Source organism: Aspergillus neoniger, assembly GCF_003184625.1.
Source record: "Aspergillus neoniger CBS 115656 unplaced genomic scaffold BO87scaffold_3, whole genome shotgun sequence".
Taxonomy (NCBI): Eukaryota; Fungi; Ascomycota; class Eurotiomycetes; order Eurotiales; family Aspergillaceae; genus Aspergillus; species Aspergillus neoniger.
In genome coordinates this window covers 423,619-446,454 of record NW_020291131.1, presented here as the reverse complement: position 1 = coordinate 446,454, position 22,836 = coordinate 423,619, and the positions used below count along the sequence as shown (strand labels likewise).

The 22,836-nt window shown below is 50.9% G+C and overlaps 8 protein-coding genes across 8 annotated transcripts; 5 read left to right on the top strand and 3 right to left on the bottom strand.

Moving 5' to 3' along the window:
- Window positions 1–34: 34 nt before the first annotated feature.
- Window positions 35–1,597, bottom strand: BO87DRAFT_349953 (putative HAD superfamily hydrolase). The gene is made up of 3 exons (XM_025621049.1): window positions 1,356–1,597; window positions 997–1,299; window positions 35–935 (listed from the first exon to the last, which is right to left on the bottom strand). The coding sequence occupies exons 1-3, from the start codon at window positions 1,490–1,492 to the stop codon at window positions 167–169; spliced, it is 1,209 nt and encodes a 402-aa protein (XP_025484109.1). The 5' UTR covers window positions 1,493–1,597; the 3' UTR covers window positions 35–166.
- A 132-nt stretch (window positions 1,598–1,729) lies between these two features.
- Window positions 1,730–3,257, top strand: BO87DRAFT_403456 (F-box domain protein). The gene is made up of 2 exons (XM_025625775.1): window positions 1,730–2,259; window positions 2,335–3,257. The coding sequence occupies exons 1-2, from the start codon at window positions 1,880–1,882 to the stop codon at window positions 3,134–3,136; spliced, it is 1,182 nt and encodes a 393-aa protein (XP_025484108.1). The 5' UTR covers window positions 1,730–1,879; the 3' UTR covers window positions 3,137–3,257.
- Window positions 3,258–3,337: 80 nt separating this feature from the next.
- On the bottom strand, window positions 3,338–7,212 carry BO87DRAFT_349947 (coatomer subunit gamma). The gene is made up of 6 exons (XM_025621048.1): window positions 6,823–7,212; window positions 6,425–6,735; window positions 5,393–6,359; window positions 4,990–5,337; window positions 4,125–4,940; window positions 3,338–4,067 (listed from the first exon to the last, which is right to left on the bottom strand). Exons 1-6 carry the CDS (start codon window positions 6,896–6,898, stop codon window positions 3,835–3,837), a joined length of 2,751 nt encoding a protein of 916 aa, XP_025484107.1. The 5' UTR covers window positions 6,899–7,212; the 3' UTR covers window positions 3,338–3,834.
- Window positions 7,213–7,395: 183 nt separating this feature from the next.
- BO87DRAFT_325623 (phosducin family protein) lies at window positions 7,396–8,707 on the top strand. The gene is made up of 4 exons (XM_025620116.1): window positions 7,396–7,507; window positions 7,563–7,745; window positions 7,819–8,174; window positions 8,227–8,707. The coding sequence occupies exons 1-4, from the start codon at window positions 7,470–7,472 to the stop codon at window positions 8,373–8,375; spliced, it is 726 nt and encodes a 241-aa protein (XP_025484106.1). The 5' UTR covers window positions 7,396–7,469; the 3' UTR covers window positions 8,376–8,707.
- Window positions 8,708–8,916: 209 nt separating this feature from the next.
- On the top strand, window positions 8,917–10,601 carry rsmA (putative bZIP transcription factor (Fcr3)). Its single transcript, XM_025622363.1, has 3 exons — window positions 8,917–9,345; window positions 9,413–9,681; window positions 9,748–10,601. The coding sequence occupies exons 1-3, from the start codon at window positions 9,214–9,216 to the stop codon at window positions 10,259–10,261; spliced, it is 915 nt and encodes a 304-aa protein (XP_025484104.1). The 5' UTR covers window positions 8,917–9,213; the 3' UTR covers window positions 10,262–10,601.
- On the top strand, window positions 9,896–10,601 carry BO87DRAFT_130392 (uncharacterized protein). Its single transcript, XM_025618044.1, has 2 exons — window positions 9,896–10,013; window positions 10,184–10,601. The coding sequence occupies exon 2, from the start codon at window positions 10,276–10,278 to the stop codon at window positions 10,543–10,545; it is 270 nt and encodes an 89-aa protein (XP_025484105.1). The 5' UTR covers window positions 9,896–10,013; window positions 10,184–10,275; the 3' UTR covers window positions 10,546–10,601.
- Window positions 10,602–13,654: 3,053 nt separating this feature from the next.
- Window positions 13,655–15,574, top strand: BO87DRAFT_372744 (casein kinase 1 family protein). Its single transcript, XM_025622362.1, has 4 exons — window positions 13,655–14,146; window positions 14,207–14,279; window positions 14,344–15,367; window positions 15,486–15,574. Exons 1-4 carry the CDS (start codon window positions 14,135–14,137, stop codon window positions 15,496–15,498), a joined length of 1,122 nt encoding a protein of 373 aa, XP_025484103.1. The 5' UTR covers window positions 13,655–14,134; the 3' UTR covers window positions 15,499–15,574.
- A 2,743-nt stretch (window positions 15,575–18,317) lies between these two features.
- On the bottom strand, window positions 18,318–22,718 carry BO87DRAFT_130111 (putative cell polarity protein (Tea1)). The gene is made up of 5 exons (XM_025618043.1): window positions 22,139–22,718; window positions 21,634–22,033; window positions 21,276–21,558; window positions 18,660–21,203; window positions 18,318–18,564 (listed from the first exon to the last, which is right to left on the bottom strand). The coding sequence occupies exons 1-5, from the start codon at window positions 22,406–22,408 to the stop codon at window positions 18,537–18,539; spliced, it is 3,525 nt and encodes a 1,174-aa protein (XP_025484102.1). The 5' UTR covers window positions 22,409–22,718; the 3' UTR covers window positions 18,318–18,536.
- Window positions 22,719–22,836: the final 118 nt, after the last annotated feature.

Sequence of the window (22,836 nt, the reverse complement as noted above, 5' to 3'; positions counted from 1 at the left end):
CGGATGCTGCCATGCCATATGATTATATAATAATGCGCTGCATAATATTTGCTGTACTATATACAATTGTGATAGTCTATTCGCTATGCTCGCAGGTGCAGTCGCAGTCTACTTATCAAATACTCGCTCAAAAAAGGAAGACAAATACAAGTCTACACCGTTACCTCTAAGACCGCCACTGTGAGTTCTTCAATGCCCACTCAACTGCCTTGTGCACGTTATCAGCGATCGTCGTCGGAGTCCACGCTGGCTCACCACCATTGTAGACCCCGGTTCGCACAAGGATCGAGTGCCACTTGCTGCCATGTTCACTCCGGTAGCTGTTAGCGCCACGGATATCTGACTCTGGGTTGTCTCCGATCATATACACATTCCGCAAAGGCTGCTGAGCGTCCGAGCCGAATACTCTAGCACGGTTGCGCAAGAGCTGATGCTCCGCAAACTCGTACGTCCCCTGGTAAGGCTTGCCAATAATGGTCTTCTTTAGCTCAACGCCTTTGCTCGGGCCTCCAGTCACAGCAGCCCAGATGCCTTCCAGTGCCTCGCGGAATCCTCCCTGGCCAAGACGAGGAAGGTGGTAGGCTGCAGCCCACCAGAGGTCTGGGTTCGAAAAGTACAGATGCGGCTGCCCATCTTGTTGGAAACCCCGATTAGGGAGATCAGTCCGACCGTTCTTCTCAGAAATGGTGCCTATCACGCCTTCCGACGATAGTAGGACGTCGGTGATGATCTGAGCGTCCAGAGCCCAGTCCCGCGGGTCATTGAAGACAAAGATGGCGTCAATCTTCAACCCTCTCGAGGGGTCATTGGGATCCTTTGGGTTTGGCAATGGCTTAGAAATCTTCTCGTAATAGCTCTGGAAAGACCTAAAAGGCCAGATAGATGGGTTCGCCATGTAGATGTCGCCGGGTGTCACCACGTTCTTGTAGCCGTACCTGCATCCATTGTTAAGACGATCATCCACGAAATGTTGGGAACAAACATAGGCCTGCATACATCTGCGCTACCTGGCGACAACGATCACCTTCTCCTCCAACTACCAGCACGCATTTGTTCTCTAGGGCACTCTGCTCGTCTGGTCCGCGCACAAGCTCCGCAAAAGGCGAATGGCTTTGAACGATTACCTCCGGCTCCAATGGGACCTGGAGCTTCTCGCTTATTTCCGCCACTCGTTCAGTTTCATGTTTTCCACCACCATTTGTCAAGAGGAGAAACGGGATGTTCTGTTCTTTGAGAAGGGCTAGCGACTCAGCGGCTCCGGGGATAGGTTTAGAGGATCGTAGCAGCACGCCATCGATGCTAAACACCAGTCAGACTGTATGCTACACCAGCGTGGATAGAAGTTGCTTACTCACTCGAATGCAAAGGCGAAGTCAGGGACGCGGGAATTGGCAGTTTGAAAGGCACGTCGGCCCAGACCAGTGTTTACCAAAGAGCGGGTGGAAGTACTCTGCAACAGCGCAAGGGAGCGCCAAAGAGACTGCGATCGCATACTCGAAGTGTTAATAGTAAATATCTAATAAGTATGAGAAATAACAATCACAAGCAACAGCGGTGAACGGATACAATTGAGCGGATGGGAGTCGTCCGGATGACAGGGAGCTGCAGAAGAACAGGCCGGAGGAGAGACGTGCGGAAGGCGGAGATGCAGCTGGCAATCGGCGGAATGATATCATCTCGCTTCTCCGCCATTTTCTTTTCCCCTCACATTTTCTTGATCGCCATCCGACTTACTTTTTTGCTTCCCCACCACACAACTTGCATGACTGACACTAGATATATCTGTCGCCCCGGGCAGCTACATATCTCCCCCACCCATGTCTGCGGACTCTTGATTTCGACCTGCCATGGGCATTGATGCATTCCATGACTGCCCATAATGCCTTTGATGCCCTCACGCCAGATTTATCTCCCCACAGAAATTGTGGTGGAGATTATCACCTACGCCACCGCAGATGATGGCCATCGCCAGGCCACTCTCCACGCCTGCTGCCTTGTCTCTCGCCAATGGTATTCCGTAGCCATACCATATCTCTATGAGAAGCCGCGCGTGAGCGCTGGGACGGCTTTCAAGAATTTCACCGACACTATTTGTCCGACAATCGGCGCACGAAAGAACAAGATACAATTGGGCAGTCTAGTTCACAAATTGGACCTAAGTGGCCTCGTATATCATAGTTCCAACAGTTTGACCGCACGACTGCTGGGAAGGGTGAAGGAGAATCTGGAAATCTTCCTGGCTCCAAGAATTTCCTTTGCGTAAGTCTAATCTATATGCTCGTTGTGCATGCCTTCTGCCCACTCCAGATACCTGATTCTGATACTATTAAACAGCATCAACAGCCTTCCGGCTCTCTCCAAATGTACAAACATCAGACACCTCGACTTATCGCTAGTGGGCGATCCAATTCCCTTTCCCGACCTCAAGAAAGCGATCAGCAAACTCCGCAGACTAACTACCCTTCGCCTTCCGCGCTCAACCTCCATCACCACCTACGACGACGCTGCAGCCACAATAGAATGGCCTCCTAACCTCCAGCGCCTACAGTTCAGCGGCCACTACCGTTCTATACCCATGTCCTCCTTTCCTTGGCCTCGCACAATGACTACCCTAACCCTCAAGAACTGCGCCGATCTCTCCATGTCCAGCCTCGGCAGCCTAATGAGCAACCCCCAACTAGCCAACCTGAAACGCTTCATCGTCTCCGCTTCAAACCGTAACCTGCAACCCGAATCCATCAATGCCATTCCCGTCTTCCTCCCTGAACTAGCCTCCCTCAGCATCCCTGGCGACTTAGTCAACGATTCCTTCTTTGATATCCTCAGTCACATGCACCCCCCACTACCGCTCGAGGATCTTGAATTCGGATTCCCAAGTCTAGACGCCAACATAACCTTCAGCACAAGCTCTTTAATTACAGCCATGGAATACGGCCTAGCGAACCTCCGATCGGTCGGCTTCTCTGAGCTGTTCTGCACCAACCAGCGAATCCTGGAAGACACGGAGATCGATGACTTCATTCACAGCCGGTACTCGAAGAAGGAGCGGGGAAACTCCAAATCTTCTTTCAAGAATGGGGTAGAGAAGAGCGATTATACTGATGATGATGACACGATTGGCGTTTATTATATATGATGGTCGGCGTTTCCTTTCCATATACCTTTTTGTTTACATTCCATCAGATGTTTTCGGCTAGAGTTTGTTTATATATTTTGCTTGTTGAAGATTCAATATGATAGACCGAATGTATTTCCGCATGATATTGCTTCGTCCAATGCTTGGCTATCTACTAGTAGTAGTATTAATATAGAAAGCTTCTACAAAACATGAAGCGGACGCATAGAACCTCTAAACAAAATGGTAGATAGATATAGTATGATGACGCTTTTGACTACAGAACGACTCCAGCCACTTCCCCGTTCCACCGGCCACCCGGACAAGCGAAACGGGGAATGGCACGAAGACAAAGCAAGGGGGGCGAGGACATGCTAACATGTTCGAAGAAATGTCAAGGGGAGGGGACAAACATCGGCAGAGAAAAATGGGGGGAAAGAAGTAAAATGTTGAAAGATACAGTCAGCTGGAACACAAACTAAGTCAGATATGGAAATGAAGAGAAATAGGTAATTCGAAAGAATAGGGTAGTTTGACGCCTACGCAAGATATTCATCGCATCTAACTCGGCACCAGAATTATAGATGAAGAGAAAAAAAGAATAAAAAGGGAAATGAAAATGAAGCAGGGGGGAAACAAGAAATATCTGATCTCATAATGCAGGGCTCATGCGCCTCGCGAACATGCCTCCTTTACACATTTACAGGGGTCCATGAAGCTCAGGAAACGGACGCAATCACAGCAGGCGCAACTCCTTCTTCCTCCGCCCGGACGACAATCTTCATGGTCACTCCAGTCTTGCTGGAGAAGGCCATCTTGATAAGGGATGCAACCCGGCCGCCTGTCACTGTCTTTCCGAACAGTTTCAGTGTATGCGTGCTGTTGCTGAGGGCCACATCCGTGCCCTCGAGGGGCTGCAGGGAGAGCGTAGAGATTAGTTGCTCGGTGGCATCTGTAATGAGATTAGTTTTCGAAGATCTAGGCCGGATGTGGAGAAGGGTTGGCCTACCTGAGATGCCCTTCATGTTGCTGAGCTGAAGAGTCTCGCTGACCTCCTCACCGTTGGCACCCGTCTGTTCCCACACGTGGTCGAAGCTGCCAGCAAAGGTTGGGATAACGTAGTCACTGCCCGTGAGATCAAGGTCCTCAACCTGGTACTCGTCATCATAGCCGCTGTCCTCAGGCTCGCCGGTAGTGGGGTCGATCTCTTTACTGGTGAACTTGAGGTTGTTCGTAAAGGAGATAACAGGAACGCTGTGCTCGCCAGCAAGTTTCTTGAAAGTGACGTAAACAATACCGGGCTCATTCGTGGCCAGCTTAGGAGCAGGAACGATAAATTCCTCCTCCAAAACATCTTCCTCCGACGGCGTCGCAACTACTGTCACGTCTTCCAGAACAGTGTCCGGCAGAGTGTTCTTGATGTCGTACTGCAGCACAACGTGCTCCTTGAAGATGTGCTTAACAGCCGTAACCACATACTCCGTCTCGCTCTCAGTAAGTTCAACAGGCGCAGAGGACTTGAGCAAAGTGCCGTACTCCTTGAGCTCTGGAATCTGCATAAGCTGTTCGGCGTATTTCTGAGTGGCGGCGACCGTGACGGCCTCGGCCACACCGTTGGCCTTGCCCTTGGGCGGGCCAGTCGAAGGTGCCTTGAGAGTGGGCGTCGCGCTTGTGAGCTTCTTGGTCCGCTCCTCAGCCAACGCCTGCTCCTGTGAAACAACCGGGATCGTGGCAACGTCGAATGCAGCATCGAACGTCGCCTTGTCTGTTGATGTAACATACATCACGAGCTGGTGCTCGAATGTCGAAAGCGAATACATGGATTCTGATGTCGTTAGCAAAGTATAAACAAGCCTAGTTCGCAGAAAGCTTACCGTTGCTGATAAAGCGGCTAGCAGTCTCATCCTCTTCGCTCATCAACCGCAGATTGAGGGCAGCACGGTCACGCACTTCGTCATCGACGTCATCCAGGCATCGGGTGAGAAGGACAGAAACACTGGACTTGACTTCAGGATCCTTCTGTCCGACACCGAACTTGGCCAAAGCGGTCACGGCGGCAGCTCGCACAATGGCATTCTCCAAAACGACACGGTTGTAGATGTAGCGAATAAACTTGGTAGGGTGTGACGTCTTAGGTCCCTCCACACCAAGCAAGTGCAATATCCTGACGGACAACTTGGTGAACTCGCAGTCCTCGATGAATTCACACAGATGGGCGAGCGCTAGTTCTGTTAGTTAGCACGAAAAAAGACCCAGAGCTTCCAGGGGAGAGCTTACCATCCTCCTGGCTTTCGGGGACAAACTTGATGAGGTCGAACATGCTCTCAACCACACTGCGCTTGAACTCGTAGCCACCCTCATCTCTCAGAATGCCGCTCAGGAACGAAAGCATGCCGGCCTGCTTGCTAGGGAACTTGAGGCACAAGGTGCGAATGGCTTCCACAATTGTGATCTTGAATTCGTCCGTGATGTCTGCCATGAAGCCGGAAATCTGCTTCATCAGGCGATCGACGCTGGCCTCGTTACCGGTCTTCAGAAGAGTCGTGATGGCAAATGTGGCGATGGAACGGTTGGAGTTGGAGATAAGGGCTTCGATATCGGGGTTGCAGACGTTCACCACGTGAGGCTTGAAGCTTGCGAAGTTATGAAGGATGCGGATTGCAGCAAACTTGGTGATAGAGCGGGGCGAGGAAAGGAACAGCTGCAAGACATGGACGGCCTGGGAGGCTTCCGCGTCCGAGACATCCCTCATATCGCAGATGGCCTTTGCCGCTTCGAAGTTGACCATCTCATGCTTGTGTCGGAGCCAGCCATCAAGCATCTGCATCATAGGCTTTCTCAAGCCCTGGTCTTCTTCCGCCAGCTTAGCCGCCAACCGCACCAGAAGGACAAGAGCCGCGGGGCTCTTGACCACTCCAGCCGCACCATACTGCTGAACCATCTTCACCAGAGCCATACGGTCATGCGAGCGCATCTGGTAAAGGAGACCAATGGCGTGGTATTGAGTCATGAAGTTCGATTGCGAGATGGCGTGAGCCTGAGAGCTGCCACCAAACCCAAGGAATCCAGTCGATTGCTTCCCGCCCGAAGCAGCCTCTTGCGTCTCACTCTGCCATCTACGGACCACATCGCGCGCGATCGGAAGAAGGTGATAGGAGGAGACCAGCGCTGCGGAGGATACCGAAGGGGTCTTGTCGACGATAGCGGTCTTGATTAATCTCTCGATACCTTGCACAGTAGTAGCCTGCATGGACGACCATTATCAGATATCTCGTTTGACAAGAGAGTAGGGGTTCCCAATGCGCTTACGTCAATGATGCGGCACAAGGCACGGATGGCATTTGCCCGATACAGAACGTCGCTGCCGACAGCAGTGTCCTTCATGATAATGCTGGTTGACATGATCACATCCTCCGCCGTGTTTGCAAGTTCCTTCAAGATCAGGTAGACCATTTGTCGCAGAGAAGGGTCCTTGTTCTGGAATAGCTTGGAAATGCCGAAGAACAATGTGGTGGCCTCGTTCGTGGGGAACTGCTCCCCGGTAAAAAGGAGGACGGCGATCTTGGTCAGGAGAGTACGGCATGTTCGAGGAGATATGGGAGAGGAATTGAACAGTCGCGCTATAGAAGAGCAAGAGAAGAAAGTCAGCAATCACGTTCAGGGACTTGATGCGACTCCAGAGAAGAGCGAAACTGATAGACCCTTACCATCTTGAAACACGGAGGTCCGATCCAGCTTGATCATGGACTGATCAGCGTCCTCATCTTTCTTCATATAAGACATTGTGACGGGCTGCAGTGATTGCCGCAGCAGCACAGTTGTTTAATGGCTCTCTCTAGGTTGAAAATGGGCCCCGTACGGGTGACGTCGGGGGATTGTTCAATGGGAGACGAATAAGGGCGGGTCAGTATGATGGGTTAGTCGTAGTGCAGGCGGTGTATGTACACGACTATGGCGCCCTCATTATCTTTCAAAGACAAGATTGATGGAAAAAAAAAGGGGGGTGACCAGTGAAGGTATAGAGACACTTGCCCAGTCCCCGGAAAAGAAGCCGAAAGAGAGAACGACAGACCAATGGAGATAGTAGAGGATGGGTGTTTTGGCCAGGGCAGCAGCAACAGCAGCTCTCCCGACGGCCTCCAACAATCTCCAGGTGGCCTTCCGCGTCTGTGGGCGGCTGAGCCACAGGGCGGTGTGGCTGACCCTGCAAACGGAGCAAACACGCGGCATGTCTCGCCGCAGAGGGTCCGTAGATTGTGTAGGCTGCTGTCTTCCTCCCTGACTCTTACCATACCATTTGGTAGATCTATAAGATCATAAGAGCTCATAAAACATCCTAAGTCCCGCCGCAGTCATGCAAGTCGAAGTCAACCCTAATGAGGATACCGAATGGTCAGATCATCGACATCGTCCACCACCGTTAGCCATACAAGCTTACACCCCGCAGGAATGACATCCTCCGCAAACATGGCGTTATCCCCGAGAAGCCCCAAGATCCCGAACCTCTCATTCAAGAAGCCCTTGTCGAGGCAGAGCGCAAGGCATATGAAAATAGACTAGAAGATAAGGATTTGGACGAGTTGGATGCACTGGAAGATGAAGAAGATGAGAATTTCCTCGAACAATACCGGTACTGAGATGATCGCTAGCATGCCCCTGACACAGGTACCAGGAAGTTCGGCTTCACTAACGATGTGTACCAGTCAAAAACGATTCGCAGAATTGTCTACACTCCAGCAAACTAGTATTCATAACCAAGTATACCCCCTACAAAAAGTCGATTACGCGCGCGAGGTGACCGAAGCCTCGAACAAATGCTTTGTGCTCGTTCATCTGAGCTCTTCAGGCGCCAATTTCGAATCGCAACGGTTGACCGAATTATGGCGGCAATTAGCGGCAAAGTTTGGTGACATAAAGTTTTGTGAGATTCGAGGCAACATGTGCATCGAAGGTTATCCGGAAAGAAACACCCCCACTATCTTGGTGTACAGAAATGGCGAGATCATGAAACAGCTCATAACCTTGCGGGAGATGAAGGGGCCAAGGACTACTGTTGAAGGTAAGGACTGTTCTTCATATTTGCTTCTTCGTTTCTAACACGAGACTCGTAGATCTGGAGAAGATGCTCTTGGAATTAGGTGCCGTCAAAGAAAGCGATGTCCGTCTGAAGAAAAGGTCGGACTCTTCGGAAGATGAACGCCCATCCAAGCTGAAGTCCTCGAGGCCCACAGTGGAAGATGACGACGATGACTGGGATTAAGGAGGTATAATCGGTAACTATGAATCTTAAAATCTGGACGGTCGCGGTCCTCTCTCCGTGACTGGGTTCCAATGACCCTTTGAACCAGATGGGCATCGAATCGTATCCTTGCCGACATATGCACGGGAATTTCGCCATGCATCACATAGATCACACTAGGGGTTCCAGCTTGATAACCTGGCAGAGAATTGGTCATGCTGGCTAAACCAATTTTCTACATCTTTGTTTAACATGTAGAGCTCCGTACCACCAGGGTTTCCAGCTTTCGGTTCGTTAACTAAAAACCTATCACATAGTAGGTAGGCAGCCAGCCAGCCAGCCAAACTTTGAACACGAATGTGTTAGCATTTTATACTTTCTAGTACCTTAACAATCCCTCTAGGTTCTATCTCAGTACAGACCCAAGTATGTAGTAAGTAGTAGTAAGCGTCCGCCAAAGTGGGTCTCCGTGGCTGCAAATAGCCATGTGCTTGATTTTGTCATTTACAAAAATAACCAAATTCTTTACATAGAGAGAGACATCTAGAGCAATATAACAGATGGCTTGCATATGACTTCAGTTGCCTGAGAATCAATATTCGGTCGATCGCTGCAATTCATCTCCAATGACAGCCGGGAGCGTGATATCCCTCGGCGGCTCCAATTCTGGCTATAATTGGCCTGGGGCTCCCACCGGGCGGGATTGTCACTGCGCGGTTCCATCCCGAGTCCATCGCTGCCGTGATTCCAATTCTAGGCCCGGCTGTCTCTCTCCCTCCCTACTCTTGGGGTTCATACCTCCTCATCAATCCACAAGAACAGCATATATCGTATCTTTCCTTCCCCAGGACGAGGCGAGATGGATTATTCGTTCTATTCAAACCATCCCCAGCAACCTTATCCTCTCTACGGCGTCCACGGGCTGCCCACTCCCGACCAAGGCAATTCGGCCCCTCAAGCCGAGGCCATCCAGGGCGCTTTCGCTCCTTTGGTCGGTCCCTCTTGTCTTTGTGGATACTAAGTCATATAAACTTCTCACGACGCTGACTTGTGGAAAGGGAGCGCAAAACTACCAGTCTTTCGATCCGAACTTGCGCTTTCAGGATCCTCACGCAGCCGCTGCCTTCGTTGCCCCGCCACACTCGCCTCCCGAGTCCCTCACCAAGCAGTCGGTCACCAGCAATGAATTTTCTAGCCAGAACGTTGATCGAGCCTCTTACGATGGAGACGATCAGCTCTTAGACCAAAGTCTGGGTCGGAGCAGCAGCGAGGAGAAAGAGAGTCTGACCCCGGCGCAATCGAAGCGAAAGGCCCAGAACAGAGCTGCGTGAGTGGTTTCAGATCGAGGACTGTGTTATATGCCATGAAACTAATCTTTGTATATTGAATTCAGCCAGCGCGCATTTCGTGAACGCAAAGAGCGCCATGTGCGTGAACTGGAAGAGAAAGTTAACAACCTTGAAAATGCATCAAACACTCTTGTGGCGGACAATGAGCGACTGAAGAGAGAGCTGGCAAAGTTTACGACCGAAAATGAGATACTTCGGGCAACATCAACTTCAATGCGCCAATCAGGCCAGCGCTCCACCGATGAGGAACCGACAACGACAGGGCCATTGCAATACGCGCCCACGGATTTCAAATCCGATGCAGTTGGGGGTAATGGCCCCGCTCATCGCATCACCATATGCGGAAAGACGGGTGAGAAACTGCTTGACTCGGGAGCCACCTGGGATCTCATCCAGAATCATGAACTCTTCAAGCGTGGCCTAGTGAATATTGGCGATGTCTCGGGTCGGTTGCAAGGTAGTGCTCAGTGCGATGGGCAGGGGCCTGCCTTTCGGGAAAGCCAGGTCATTCAGGCCATTGAAGAAAGTGCAGCTGCTGGCAACGATGACTTGTTGTGAATTCGCTTGTTAGCATGGATTCAACGATGCAATGTCTTGCTTCTTGGTCGCTTTATTTCGGTGCACGGGCGTCAGGGTTTGTTTTCGGAGTATATACCGTTTTTCACAAGCTTCATGGAACATATGCTGCGATCTGCTACTGTTTCGTGAAGTGGAGGACCCCATTGAGTCTTTCCTGGAGTCATTGGAGATTTAGGAGTGAACCATTATACCTACTGCTACCAGAGTTGATCTCAAATTTGAATGGGTTTCCTTGTTCTCGGGCTCAGACTACTATTGGTTGACCCCCCTGGGTACTCTGTTTGCTTAGGGCTACGTAGGACTGCATGTGCATTGCCACGGGTTCTGTAATTTGCGCTATCCGGAGTGAACCCTCACCCATGCTGCGGTACTAACCTAACAAGGACCCGACAGATTGAAGTCCACTGATACCTTACAAGGCATGTTTGCTCGACGATCAATGTGAGCTATGGCCCGGTTGTATCTTGAACACTTTTGCCCGACAATGGCTCTTGAAAGCCAATGAGCATAACCCGCAAGATGAGGAGACAATCTTACTTTCTTCATCAAAACAATTGGGTATATTAGCTACTCCGTAGTAAACAACCCAATGTGTGCTGGCTAATCTGAACACGATGCATACAGCTGCACCGCTTGCGTGGTGTAGATCCAAGCGACGTTGCCCTGGGTAATCATGCGTCAAGGTAAGGGCGACATGATAGCACTATGCTGGTTATATAAGAATCGGAGAATAAGAGCGAGAGAAGAGTGGGATGTGTGGCCCCAATCAAAGTACTCCCTATCTGGTTGTTTGTTTGGGGGATGGGAGAGGTGAGGCTAGGAACAATTACTCCAGACAGCACTACAACCATAGATTGAGGGGGGAAACCCCGACGGTGCAGACAGAAAGGGTGGATGCAGTCTGCACCTTGTACCTAGTAGTAAATGCATACGTGGATGAACGGAGCGATTCAATCTGCCAACCTGCAAACGCCAACGTTTCCTTTACCTGAAAGACTACTACAAAACACCCCGCAGTCGATAGCTTCGAACTCTTGGCAACAATTGGCCTGTGCAGACCTGAAATTGACTGGTAAATTCCCTTTTTGTGTGCATGAGAAGAAGAACACACGGGGTGTGTTTTTTTTCTTTTTCGTGGTTCTGATGAATGGATTAATATTACTTACTATCTATGTGGTGGTGATTGAATTGGGATCATCGTTAGCGGTGAGACCAGGGATGATTATTTGCGGGATTTACCCTCAGATCAACCCCTGATTATTACAGTTGCTCAATTACTCAATTCGTTAGTGACTACCTGACCACCTTCGTCATCATCCTGGAAGGGAATCAGGTGATGCCAATGATGTTTTCTTGATCGCCAATGCTATACTATACAGGTGTTCCATCTTGAATCGACGTGGTACTACTTACTTGAGCTGCACGTTGATCTGGCCCAGTAGGTGTTGTTGTGGGAACATACACACCCCCCAGAAGTGGAGAGGGGGGAGGTTTACTAGTACGTAGTAGAGAAGAAAGAGGGAAAAAGGGACGTGTTAGGTATTCTCCGATCCATCATGTCTCAGGCACTGATCAATGGTCCGATAAGGCGCGTGTGTTTGGGCCCCAAAAAAAGACTTCCCCCCAATTAACTAACACCAAACTAATTGAGGGCCCCCGTAAGCCCACCGTATTTAATTTACCTTCACGAGGAGTTGCAAATGCGGTATCCGGGGTCACCTGTTCACCGCCCGGGATCAATCGGCCATACTAGGAAAGGGAGACGTTCCATTCCGAGGGTGAAGTACTACTAATCCAAGGTAGAAAGAATCAGGGTAAATTGATGAGATGAGGTGAGAGGAATTTTCTCCTTGCCTCAACGACGATCGGGTTTTAAGGAGGCGAATGGTGTGGTACAGGGAAGAATAATGGGGTCTACACGGATGGTGTTCATTCGCCTCTAGTTAATGGAGGAGGGGGGAGAGGTGTAGTACTGAGCATCATCTCATCATCGATTTGAGGTGAGGTGCTTTGGGGTCACCGCGGGTAAGAGGGAAAAGAAAGTAGCGTGAGGGAAATAATCATCCGCCACAAACCGCGTAAAAAAACTAACTAGGTAGCTTTGGGGGGGATAGTATGGAACATTTGCTTTTGGGTTTAGGTTATTTTCACTTCGTGATTACCCATGTTCTTGCCACTATCGCCAGACTTTTTTTTTTTTCGCCGCCTAACATGCTTTTTGGGTACTTCTAGAATGTCTTTGGATCAAAGCGGATCGTTTGCCTCATCTCTTTTCGTTTTGTTGCATTGGAAGCGAGGCACCTGGATGTATGGAATGGTTACATACGAGGTACGATCCTGTCTGCCTTAGGCAACCAGCCGTGATAGGTACAACCCGGATGCATCATGACCTAGTCCAATCCTGCTGGGCTGTCAAGTTCGTTGACTAGTTAACCTTGTTCAGTAGTTACTAAGAAAAGCATCAGAGACCTACGCACACAATAGGGTAGCCTCAAGAGATACCCGAGCTATAGTTAAATGCAAAATGTTTTGTGTGGTGAGAATTAAGTACGTAGGGAGTATTGAAGTTGCCCAGGCGTAAACTGCTGGATTGCTTCACCGACTCCTACTTCAGCCACCTCCAGGTTGAATTGCAATTTCCACCCTGCTTGGGAGAGCCTTGTCTTCATTCCTGGTATCTGCAATTCTTCCCGAAAGGACTGGCGTTATCCTTGCCTTGTAGGACCCCAGTTATAGCCTCCTACTTGGCCAGCCGCCGGGTATCAGCATATGAAAGAAGGACAGCCTTGCTTTGAAACAGATCGGATGTTTGGTAGTTGGTTTGTAGCTTAGTTTTAAGGTAGGAAGTAGACTTAGTTGGTGTTAGGTAGCCTTGGATACGGTACGGAGAGGAAATAAAAAATACCACATTTACGATACGCCGGGGGGGAAGGAAGGAAAAGTTTGGGAAACAAGGTGACCAAAAAGCCAGACCCAAACAGGCCAAAACCCAGCGGCCAACCAACCACCGGCGGCTGCTAAACTTATCACAGTCAGTCTTGTTACTTACTTTACTTACTTTCCTTACCCGCCCCCTCCTCTCTGTCTCTGTCTTCTCTGAAGGCTGACCGGCTTGGCTGCTCTCTTTACTCTCGCATTTTCCCTCTCCTCTTTCTCTCCTCTCCTCCTCCTCTCCCTCCCTCTCCCCCCCCCTCTCTCAACCCACCTTCTCCATTATCAAGGCTCTGTCCTTGAGTCTGATATATCCTCCTTTTCCTTCTCTTGTCTCTCCTATCTCTTGTAGGTACGTTGTGCTGCTTTTCTCCCTCGTCTGGTCGGTGACAGCCGCTAAAAGGTCTGTCAGCTTGATCCCCTTTCTTTTTCTCTCCGCCTTTTTCGCCTTTCCGGTCGGGTCGTCACGGTCGGTTCACCCCAACAGTCGACATCACCGCTATCTCATCTCTTCCTTCCCGTTTCTAGACCAGGTTCGTCCGCTTCTGGGCTGCACCTCTCTTTTCTCTATTCCCCAGTGTCACTATTCACCTGTTTTGTGCCTCTCCTCTTGCTTGGCTTGGTGTCTTGCTTTGCTCTTCGTCCAAGCCGCCTGCCCTCAGCAGACTCGCTCTGCCAAGTGACTACGCGCCGGGATTCTCCCTGCACCTTGTTCTTTGGTGATTTTGCCATCTCTCTAGCAGCATACATTGCCTACTGCCTTCACGCCCCTCCTGCCCCCCTCTTCTTTCACAAACACTCTTTATTCAACACACTTCCTCGAGGGAATGATCTCATCGATCTATAACTAACCCGGATACCGACCTTTAGTCTGCTCAACACCTTACTCACACAACACGACGGCGTGTCTAATTCATCAAAATGACGACAATGGTTCGTGGCATTTGAATGTTTTCTTCTTTCGATGAACAGTTATGACTAACACTTCTGTAGGATCTACGTGTCGGTAACAAATACCGTATTGGACGGAAGATTGGAAGTGGTAGTTTCGGTGATATCTACCTGGGTGCGTGACAATTTACAGGAGGTGAGATGAGTTATCTGGAGCAGCTGGCTAATTGTCCATTTAGGCACCAACATCATCTCTGGCGAGGAGATCGCCATCAAGCTGGAGAGTGTCAAGGCCAAGCACCCCCAGCTCGAATATGAAGCCCGTGTCTACAAGTCTCTTGCCGGTGGTGTCGGTATTCCTTTCGTTCGCTGGTTCGGCACTGAATGTGACTACAATGCTATGGTCATCGATCTTCTTGGTCCTAGTTTGGAGGACCTGTTCAACTTCTGCAACCGCAAATTCTCCCTGAAGACCGTGCTCTTGCTGGCCGACCAGCTCATTTCTCGCATTGAGTACATTCACGCCAAGTCCTTCATCCACCGTGATATCAAGCCCGACAACTTCTTGATGGGTATTGGTAAGCGTGGAAACCAGGTCAATGTGATCGATTTCGGTCTGGCCAAGAAGTACCGCGACCCCAAGACTCACTTCCACATCCCGTACCGTGAGAACAAGAACCTCACTGGAACTGCTCGTTACGCCAGTATCAACACTCACTTGGGTGTTGAGCAGTCCCGCCGTGATGATATGGAGTCGCTCGGATACGTTATGCTCTACTTCTGCCGTGGTACCCTTCCCTGGCAAGGCCTGAAGGCTGCTACTAAGAAGCAGAAGTACGACCGTATCATGGAGAAGAAGATGACTACCCCTACTGAGGTTCTTTGCCGTGGCTTCCCCAACGAGTTCTCCATCTACTTGAACTACACTCGTTCCCTGCGCTTCGATGACAAGCCAGACTACTCCTACCTTCGCAAGATTTTCCGCGATCTGTTCGTCCGCGAATCATTCCAGTATGACTATGTTTTCGACTGGACCGTCTACAAGTACCAGAAGAATGCTGCCATGATCGTGGATGCCAACAAGAAGGACAAGGAGGCTGAAGAGCAGCAGCGCCGTCAGGGTGTTGCTGCTGCGGCGCCCATGGGCACCCCCGGTGCTGCCAAGCCCGGTGCCATCTCCAGCCAGCGCCGTAAGGTCATCGAACGTGGAACTCTTGACAACACGCCCGAAACCAACCGGGCCGTGGGAGGGAGTGACAGGATGTGAGTATCTGAAACCTAGGTTCCGTTGTAGGGAACCCCTTTCCTCTGCGTTTGGTGCTTTGTTATGACCCTGTGCGTAGAGGTCGGCTTGAAATCTAGAATCTGACTAATCTCATAGTCTTCGGCGTTAGGCTGCGTTCTGCTTCCAAGGTTGCTGCTTCAGGTGCTTATGGCCCTGCCGGTAGCCGCGCGAAGCGGGACGATGGGTACGGTTCTCAGTGGTACTGATTTGTACAGCATGGCAGTGTAGCTTGACGTTTCTTTTTTCGGTTGCCGTTCAGCTTGCTGCGTGTTGACGCCGCGCTATCTGAGGAGCCTAGGATTACCACTATACCGGCTATCTTCTGCAGCCTGCAGTGAACCTTTCGGACTTATTTCGCCTTGGGCCCCCGACTTTCCATTTTCTTTACTATTTCTCTCTCTGCATTCTCTGTTAGCCCGCCATCCCGTTCAAGATCGTCTTCCGGTTACCGCCGTTTCGATCCGTCGCGTTTATTCAGATCGTCTGCTCGTCTATCGGCTATGCTGAACCTTTCGGAACTACACCGCTCGATGAATACATCACTTGCAAAAACCTGGTTACGTTCATCATACACGAAAGGTCCTTGATAGCAGACTCGAAACGCATTAATTGTGGCTATTCTACGTCTTAGCCTCCCGGTAGCGGTCGTTTCCACATGATAATAATACGTTCACATTGAAGTCTCGCGTGGAGTTGCGCTGCCATCGATCGGGAGGCTAAAGACCGAAGGAGATGCAAAGTTGAAATGATTACGCTTCAAGCACAAAAAGAGATGTCTCTACCGCTGCAACTGTCGCGAGAGTCCCTCATCATGCTTAGCGACCATTTCCTTACAATGCCCCTGCTTTGATATTTCATTTCTTTTCTGCTTGCATGTTTCTTATTTCAGGCTGTCATATTTTTCCTACTCTTGACGCACAAACGGGGACGATGAGAATGAAGGAACGACTGGTGGAGAGGTGTTGGGGAGGTGCTTCTTTTTCCCACATGTCCAGGTGCTTTTGCGCTTGTCCTTGCCAAAAAACAAGGGCAGCCTGTAGTGCTTTGGGCGGGGAGAAAGCGCGTCTCAAATGGGTATGTGGCGACGGAAACTGGCTAGGGTCGCTTCCGGGGTGGTATTGCGTCGATTCCTGTCACTTTCACATGTTTTTCCTTGTGTATCGTCTCAATTGTTAGCATCGGTCATCTACATACTGAGAGGGGGTAGTCAGTGGGATCAGCCGGGCAGAATGTTGCTTTATGCAGCACGCAACTGAGCCGGTTCCCACTGACTCGCTACCCAATCGGGAACTATACATCTCGCAATCTGGTACAACGATGTAGAACAAGAGTCTCGACGTAGTTGACTCTGCTGTTAGTCGCCACAACTGTCCGATAAAGCACGCATAATGTCTACCCCTCCATTTCCTGCATTCCAAAGAAGGATGCCTTCAAGCAATAAGCAGACCAAGAGCAGCTTGCCACCTATCCATACCCAATTGAGTAATGCAAGGCCGGTACAGCCACCACCTAAACACATCATATGACATCTTGTATTCTATGTATGCGTTACTCACGTTATGTAACTTTACAAAATAGCAAGAAAGATCACATCATAAACCAAATTAGGCATATACATTCATTCCTTAAGTGGACACCTCAATACTCGTGAAGATGTCCAACAAGGATCTGTCTCCCCTTCTGCCTGACTCACTGGACTCCAGTCTCATAGTGACTAATCACTATGTTCTAACTTGACTATTGGCTGCTGCAGTTTACTCAATGGTAAGAGTAATTAAAGGTGGGCATGTACGCCAGCCATATGTTCAATGAGGATCTAAGGGAATCTATCTCTAAGTAACTATTAACCTATGAAATCTATCTTGAGTGGGGGGGGGGCAATACAGTACGGGTTGGTTTACGATTTCCAAGTCGTTTCGGTGTGAGAAAATCAGAAGTAGATTCAGACAGAGGCTTCGTTAAGTTAAAAAGTAAACAAAGTAATAGAGGAGTAGTAGTAGTACAGTCCAAAGTATGGAAGGTTGAGAAAGAAAAGAAAAGAAAAGAAAATAGATGAAAGGAAATGAAATGAATAAAAAGGTGGATGGGGTATAAAAGGGAAACAAGAACGAAAGGGGGAAATGGGGTGGTGAGAGTTGAATAAATAACAAAGGTTGAGGCTTATTGAAAGGCAAGGAAAAATGCTTGTAGCCACTAGCCATCAATCAATCAGCTGACTCGTGACATATACCACACACATACACACAGACACATTTGATCTCTCATTAGGACATGCTTGCTGTTACATGATTCGTCCCGGAGTGGCGAGGCTCGATCTTCTCTGTGGAGCTGGTCTCCTCGTCATCCAGACGGCGCCTCCACTCGGCTAGACTGTCGCTCAGCCCCGTCTCCCTGGTTGGGGTTCGATCAAAGTCGGACTGCGTACTCAACCGATAGTTACGGTTGTTGCTCTCCCACTGAGTGCGCAAGGCTTCCAGTTCGTTTGCAAGCGAGTCCAGCGCCACCGAGTTTCGGTTGTCAGGGAAAGCGTCGTCTTGAGACACGGCACTATCAGCCCGGGACCGACGGCCCGCACCGATAGTGTTGCTTGAGGCGTTACTGTGGGTGCGAGAGACGCCGTTAATTCCTTGGACAGGCTGTGACTGCCGACGGTAATGCCCAACTGACGCCTCAACCTGGTCAAGCAGCATGGTAACCTTCTGCTCGGCATCGGACGCACGATTCTCCAACAAGGCGTTCTCCTGCTTGAGCTGCTCCAGCTCAGAGCGGCTTTTCTCTGCCGCAGCAGCAAGTTCCTGCTTGATACTTGCGAGTTCAGATTGCGATTTGGTCTTGTCAGCCTCGGCGGCTGCAGCCTCTGCTCTCAGCCTGGCAACCTGACTCTCAAGGTTGGCGATGGAGGCTGCTGTATCTTCCTGGAGATCGGAGATTGACTGCTCGAGTCTCGAGCGTTCGACCTCCCAGTCAGCAGGAGCTTGCGAAGACTTGCCAGACGATTCAGCAAGAGCTGTCTGTGCCGCGTCGAGCTCCGACTGAAGCTTGCCGTTCTGAGACTTGTACCGAGCAAGCTCATCCTTCATGCGCTTCAGCATCTTTTCAGTGCCCTTGACGTAATGAACAGCCGACTGGTAGTCATTTTCTAATTGCTCAAGCTTCTCTCTGTATGCGCGGTCGGCTTCCTGCTCACGAGTCTCGAAAGAGGACTTCAATTCTTCGTGGGCTTTCAAGCTGGTGGAAAGCTGTTGTTCCAGTTCGCGAAGCCGACCTTGCTCGGGAGTTCCGAAACGAGACCCAGGCGACTCAAGGGGCGAGCGTCGGCTATCGGCATAATTGACCCCACGCTCTCCCAGAAGGTCCTTCAAGGCAGCATGCTGGACAGCCAGAGCACCGGCCTCGCGCTGGTGGTTCTCCAGCTGTGACTTCAGTTCTCTGTTCTCAGCAGAGTGACCCTGACTTTCCTTCATAGCTGTTTGCAGCTGCCTGCGAAGCTGCAAACCCTCCCTACTAGCCTGTTCCTGATACGCCTCCAGTCCAGCAATCCTCTCCTCTGCACGACGGAGTTTGTCTGCTGCTTCATCTGCAGCAGCTTGACTTGTCTTTGCCAATTGGTTGGCCCTCTCTATCTGAGCTTCCAAAGCAGAAACCCGCTGATCGGACAAGGAGCGCAAGGATGCTTCAGAATCGAAGGATGACGCACGCTCAAGACCCAACAAGAACGCATTCTTATGGGTCTCGGCTTCCCTCGAATGACTCTGCATGAGCTCCTCGGCATCTCGCAAGCGACGTGTGGCGTTCTCTAACTCTGCTGACCTTTCTTCGTGCTCCGAACGCAACTGCAACAGCTTCCTTTCTAAGCCTTCACGCCGCTCACGTTCCTCATCTAGTTGTCTCTCCAGAAGTTGGGACTTCTCAGATGACGCGGTAACAGCCTCCCGCAGGCCGCCGAGGTTAGTGCCATAGTCCCTAAGACGGGTGGAAGAGTCCTCGAGTTTCTGCAGAAGCTCCTCTTTGTCCAAGGACAATTGCTTCACTGCTGAATCGGCCTCCGATCGCAACAGACTTTCTTCCCTGAGCGACGCCTCCAGCTGATGAAGCTCCGCCCTAAGACTTTCAGCCTCTAGTTTACTGTTGTGCATTTCTAGTTCGGCCAGTCGTCTCCGGGTGGCTTCACATGTCTCCTCCGCAAGCTCACGGCCTCTCTTTTCCTGATCAAGTTCAGTGGTGATCACTTCCAGCTTGGATTTGAGCTCATTCTGCGACGCGAGAGCCAAAGCTAGCCTTCGGGTTAGATCTGTGCCGCGTTCCACAGACGTATCTTCGGATTCCTGCGCATTTCCATCCGGTTGCGGGGTGCCCCTTTGACTTCCACCATGAGCAGCCAACTTGGCACGAGAATAAGCGGCTTCATTGACAGCAACATCCCTTTGGTGCTCCACCTCTGCAACACGTTTAGATGCGATGGCCGCCTGGCGATCGACTGTGGCCTGCATTTTGGCCAGCTCTGCTCTCATGGCAAGGAATGCTTCGATCAACGGGCGATCCTCATCCGCAAATGCATCTGCGGCACGCTCATCCACACCAACGCTGTTGGCCGGATTGGGTGCATACCCGGCCTTCTTAGCCAAGGCAAGTTCGGAAGCATACCATGCATTACGGCTTTTCACCGCTTCCAGCTCTTTGATTAGCGCTTCCTGGTGGGGCGTCAGTCTGGGCGACCGTGGTTCATCTCCAGATCTTGAATTTCTGTAACTCCTCGACTCCGTTGAACCATCGATACTAGCATGTTTACCAAGGATGGATTCGTCGGCACTGTCCATAGAACTGCGTTGCCGGTGCTGGCGCAAAGACCGTTGTCTAGTTGGCGCACTTATAAGGGGTGCAGCCTCACCAGCTTCCATAGCCTTGGCAGACATTCTTGATGGCTGCTGGGTTGGCGTACGGCGACCGCCCGATGCGGCACTCGAGTCTTGCGCCGGTCGGGCTTCTTTTGGCGAGTCCCTGGCAGCTGGTGATTCTCTATCCCTGTCGGGCCCCATGGCTCGAGCGGTATCCACAGGCGGGCCTCCATAAGCACGATCCGTCTTCGTGGGCGTCTTGCTTCGGGGATTCATGGCATTCTGAGGAGTGTTGCCTCTTTGACCAGGTGTAGGGGCCTGTCCCGGGGGAGGAGGCCCCGCGGGGGCTTGCGCTATCGACGCTCTGGGCAGTCGGGATCCTGGCCCTGGAGTAGGACCAAGGTCCGCTGGTCTACCAGTAGGGCTGGTCATAATGCTCTCCCGTGACTGGGGGGGTGGTCCACGTCGTTGTGCGTCAGGTTGGTTCTGAGATTCCCGCGATGTCCGACCCGTCGGTTGCATTGCACGGTCCCCACTCATCTTCCGCATCGCTTGAATAGGAGCTCTTTCACCAGATTGGTTCTCAGCTGGGTAGCGAATCTTGGCGGTATCTAGGATATATGCCATGCTGAGTTCGACAGGATCCCTCGGCGCAGAGCTCGGCTCACCCGCCAGAACGATGATTTGCTTTCCAAAGGCGGTCATGCTATGACCAGACCTTGGAGAAGGCGCAGGCCCCATGTTTTGGAAAGAATACCATCGTCGCGTGGAGATGCGGAATGCGGCCAAATCCCCGAGGTCAATACCTTCGTCGGTTCGTCCTCCAAAAATGTACATAACGTCGTTAACAAGAGCCGCAGCGTGCCCTTCACGAGGTGTTGGGATGAAGCCGACGCAATCCAACTGAGTCCAGGTGTTTGCACGAGGGTCATACGACCAGACATCATTGAACCATTGCAAGCCATTCGTTCCTCCAAACCTGGAGCAGGGTCAAAAATCGAGCGCATGAATCAGAGGGCAAAGAGGGTGTAGACGAAGTATAGACACTTACAGATACAGTTTGTCGTTGAAGCTCACTATTGTATGGTTCGTTCTGGCGGGCGGAATTTGACCGGGCGGAGGGCCACCTTCGTGGCTATTCCGAATAAGGAATTCCCACTTGTTCCCCGGATTCTGAAGCTGGTTCAAGTCGAAACAAACCAGGTCGTTGAAGAAATAGCCTTCGACCTGTCCACCAAAAACATAAAGTCTAGAGCCAAGGATGTTGAGAGTGTGGCCGTAACGCCCAGCAGGTCGAGGACCTGGGGGTATCGATCTGGACCATTGACGAGAAGCTGCAACCCAGACATGTTAGAATATGAACACCCCAAAAAGTCTCAAGTGAATGAGACTATTGCATGCATACGTACATGTGTTCAAGAGATAGAGCGTGTCATCCAAGGTGTCGGTTTCATCCACCTTAGTATCGCCTCCAAATACGATGAAAGCGTTACCAACCAGCAGGCTGGCATGGCCGACTCGCGGGCCTGGCCCTTCGGAGACAGTAGCGATCGGGAAGCAGGACAAGTTACCGCCGCTGTTCTCCATCATCCACAAATCTCCCTTGACAGTTGATCCATCTATTAGGCCACCCATCATGTAGATGTCGCCCTCCTTCGATGCCACCGCATTGATTGCTGCTCCATAACGAGGGAATGGATTTGTCTGGGCGGAAGTGAAGTTCACGCGTCGCTGCGACCATGGATACAATGATGCACCTGGGCTACCGTTCGGGGAGTTACTTGGCGCCGCCTGTTGTGGTCGTTGGCTCTGCGCATGATCAGCCAAGGTTCGGAAAATGAGTAGCACTCATCACAAGCAGAACAGGACACACAATGTTGAGTGTCACTGAGTGAGAAGATCTGGGAAACCAACCTGCGATTCGGATTCGGCTCTCTGGCGCATCCGCGGGTGATCGGGGCTGTTCGTGCCGTTCAACGAGTTCAAAGAATTATTGTAGCTACTGCTGGGCGTCGGGGTCTGGGAATGTGATCCATCCCGTTCTTTGGCGCCGCTGGGCTGCGCAGCCGCTGATGGGTTTGGGCTTGGGTTTGCCGGCGGCCCTTCTGAAGATTGAACGTTTCTTGACGCGGGGGGTAGGCCAGAACCCTGCTGGTGTTTCTTTGATTTAAAGAGGAATGCCATCGTTAAGATTGAGTCGTAAACGGTCGTCTCAAGTACAAAGCAGCGGAGCAACGGCGGAAGTGTAATAGGGAACTGGGGGAGTCCACCAGCTGCACCAGGTCACCTGTACCAACAGAGTTCCAATTGCAATGCGATGGGTATATTATAGATCAAAACAAGAGATCCCACTAAAGACCGGCAAGAGGATAGCTCAAGAGCGCCGGCTTGTTGAACGTTATGAAGGAGCGAACGGCAGGGAGAATTGAATTCGGAGTCGAAAGCAGAGAAACAACAGTAGGGACCGGCGTTCGTTCCTGACGATGCTAGAAAGAGCAGCTAAAGGCACCCCATTCAAATCGACCCTTCTCTTGAAGCCGCTCAACGTATCGATTCGGAGACTGAGAGTGTTATTCTGTCCTTTTTTTTAATTCCGAAAAAGCCTCATTGAA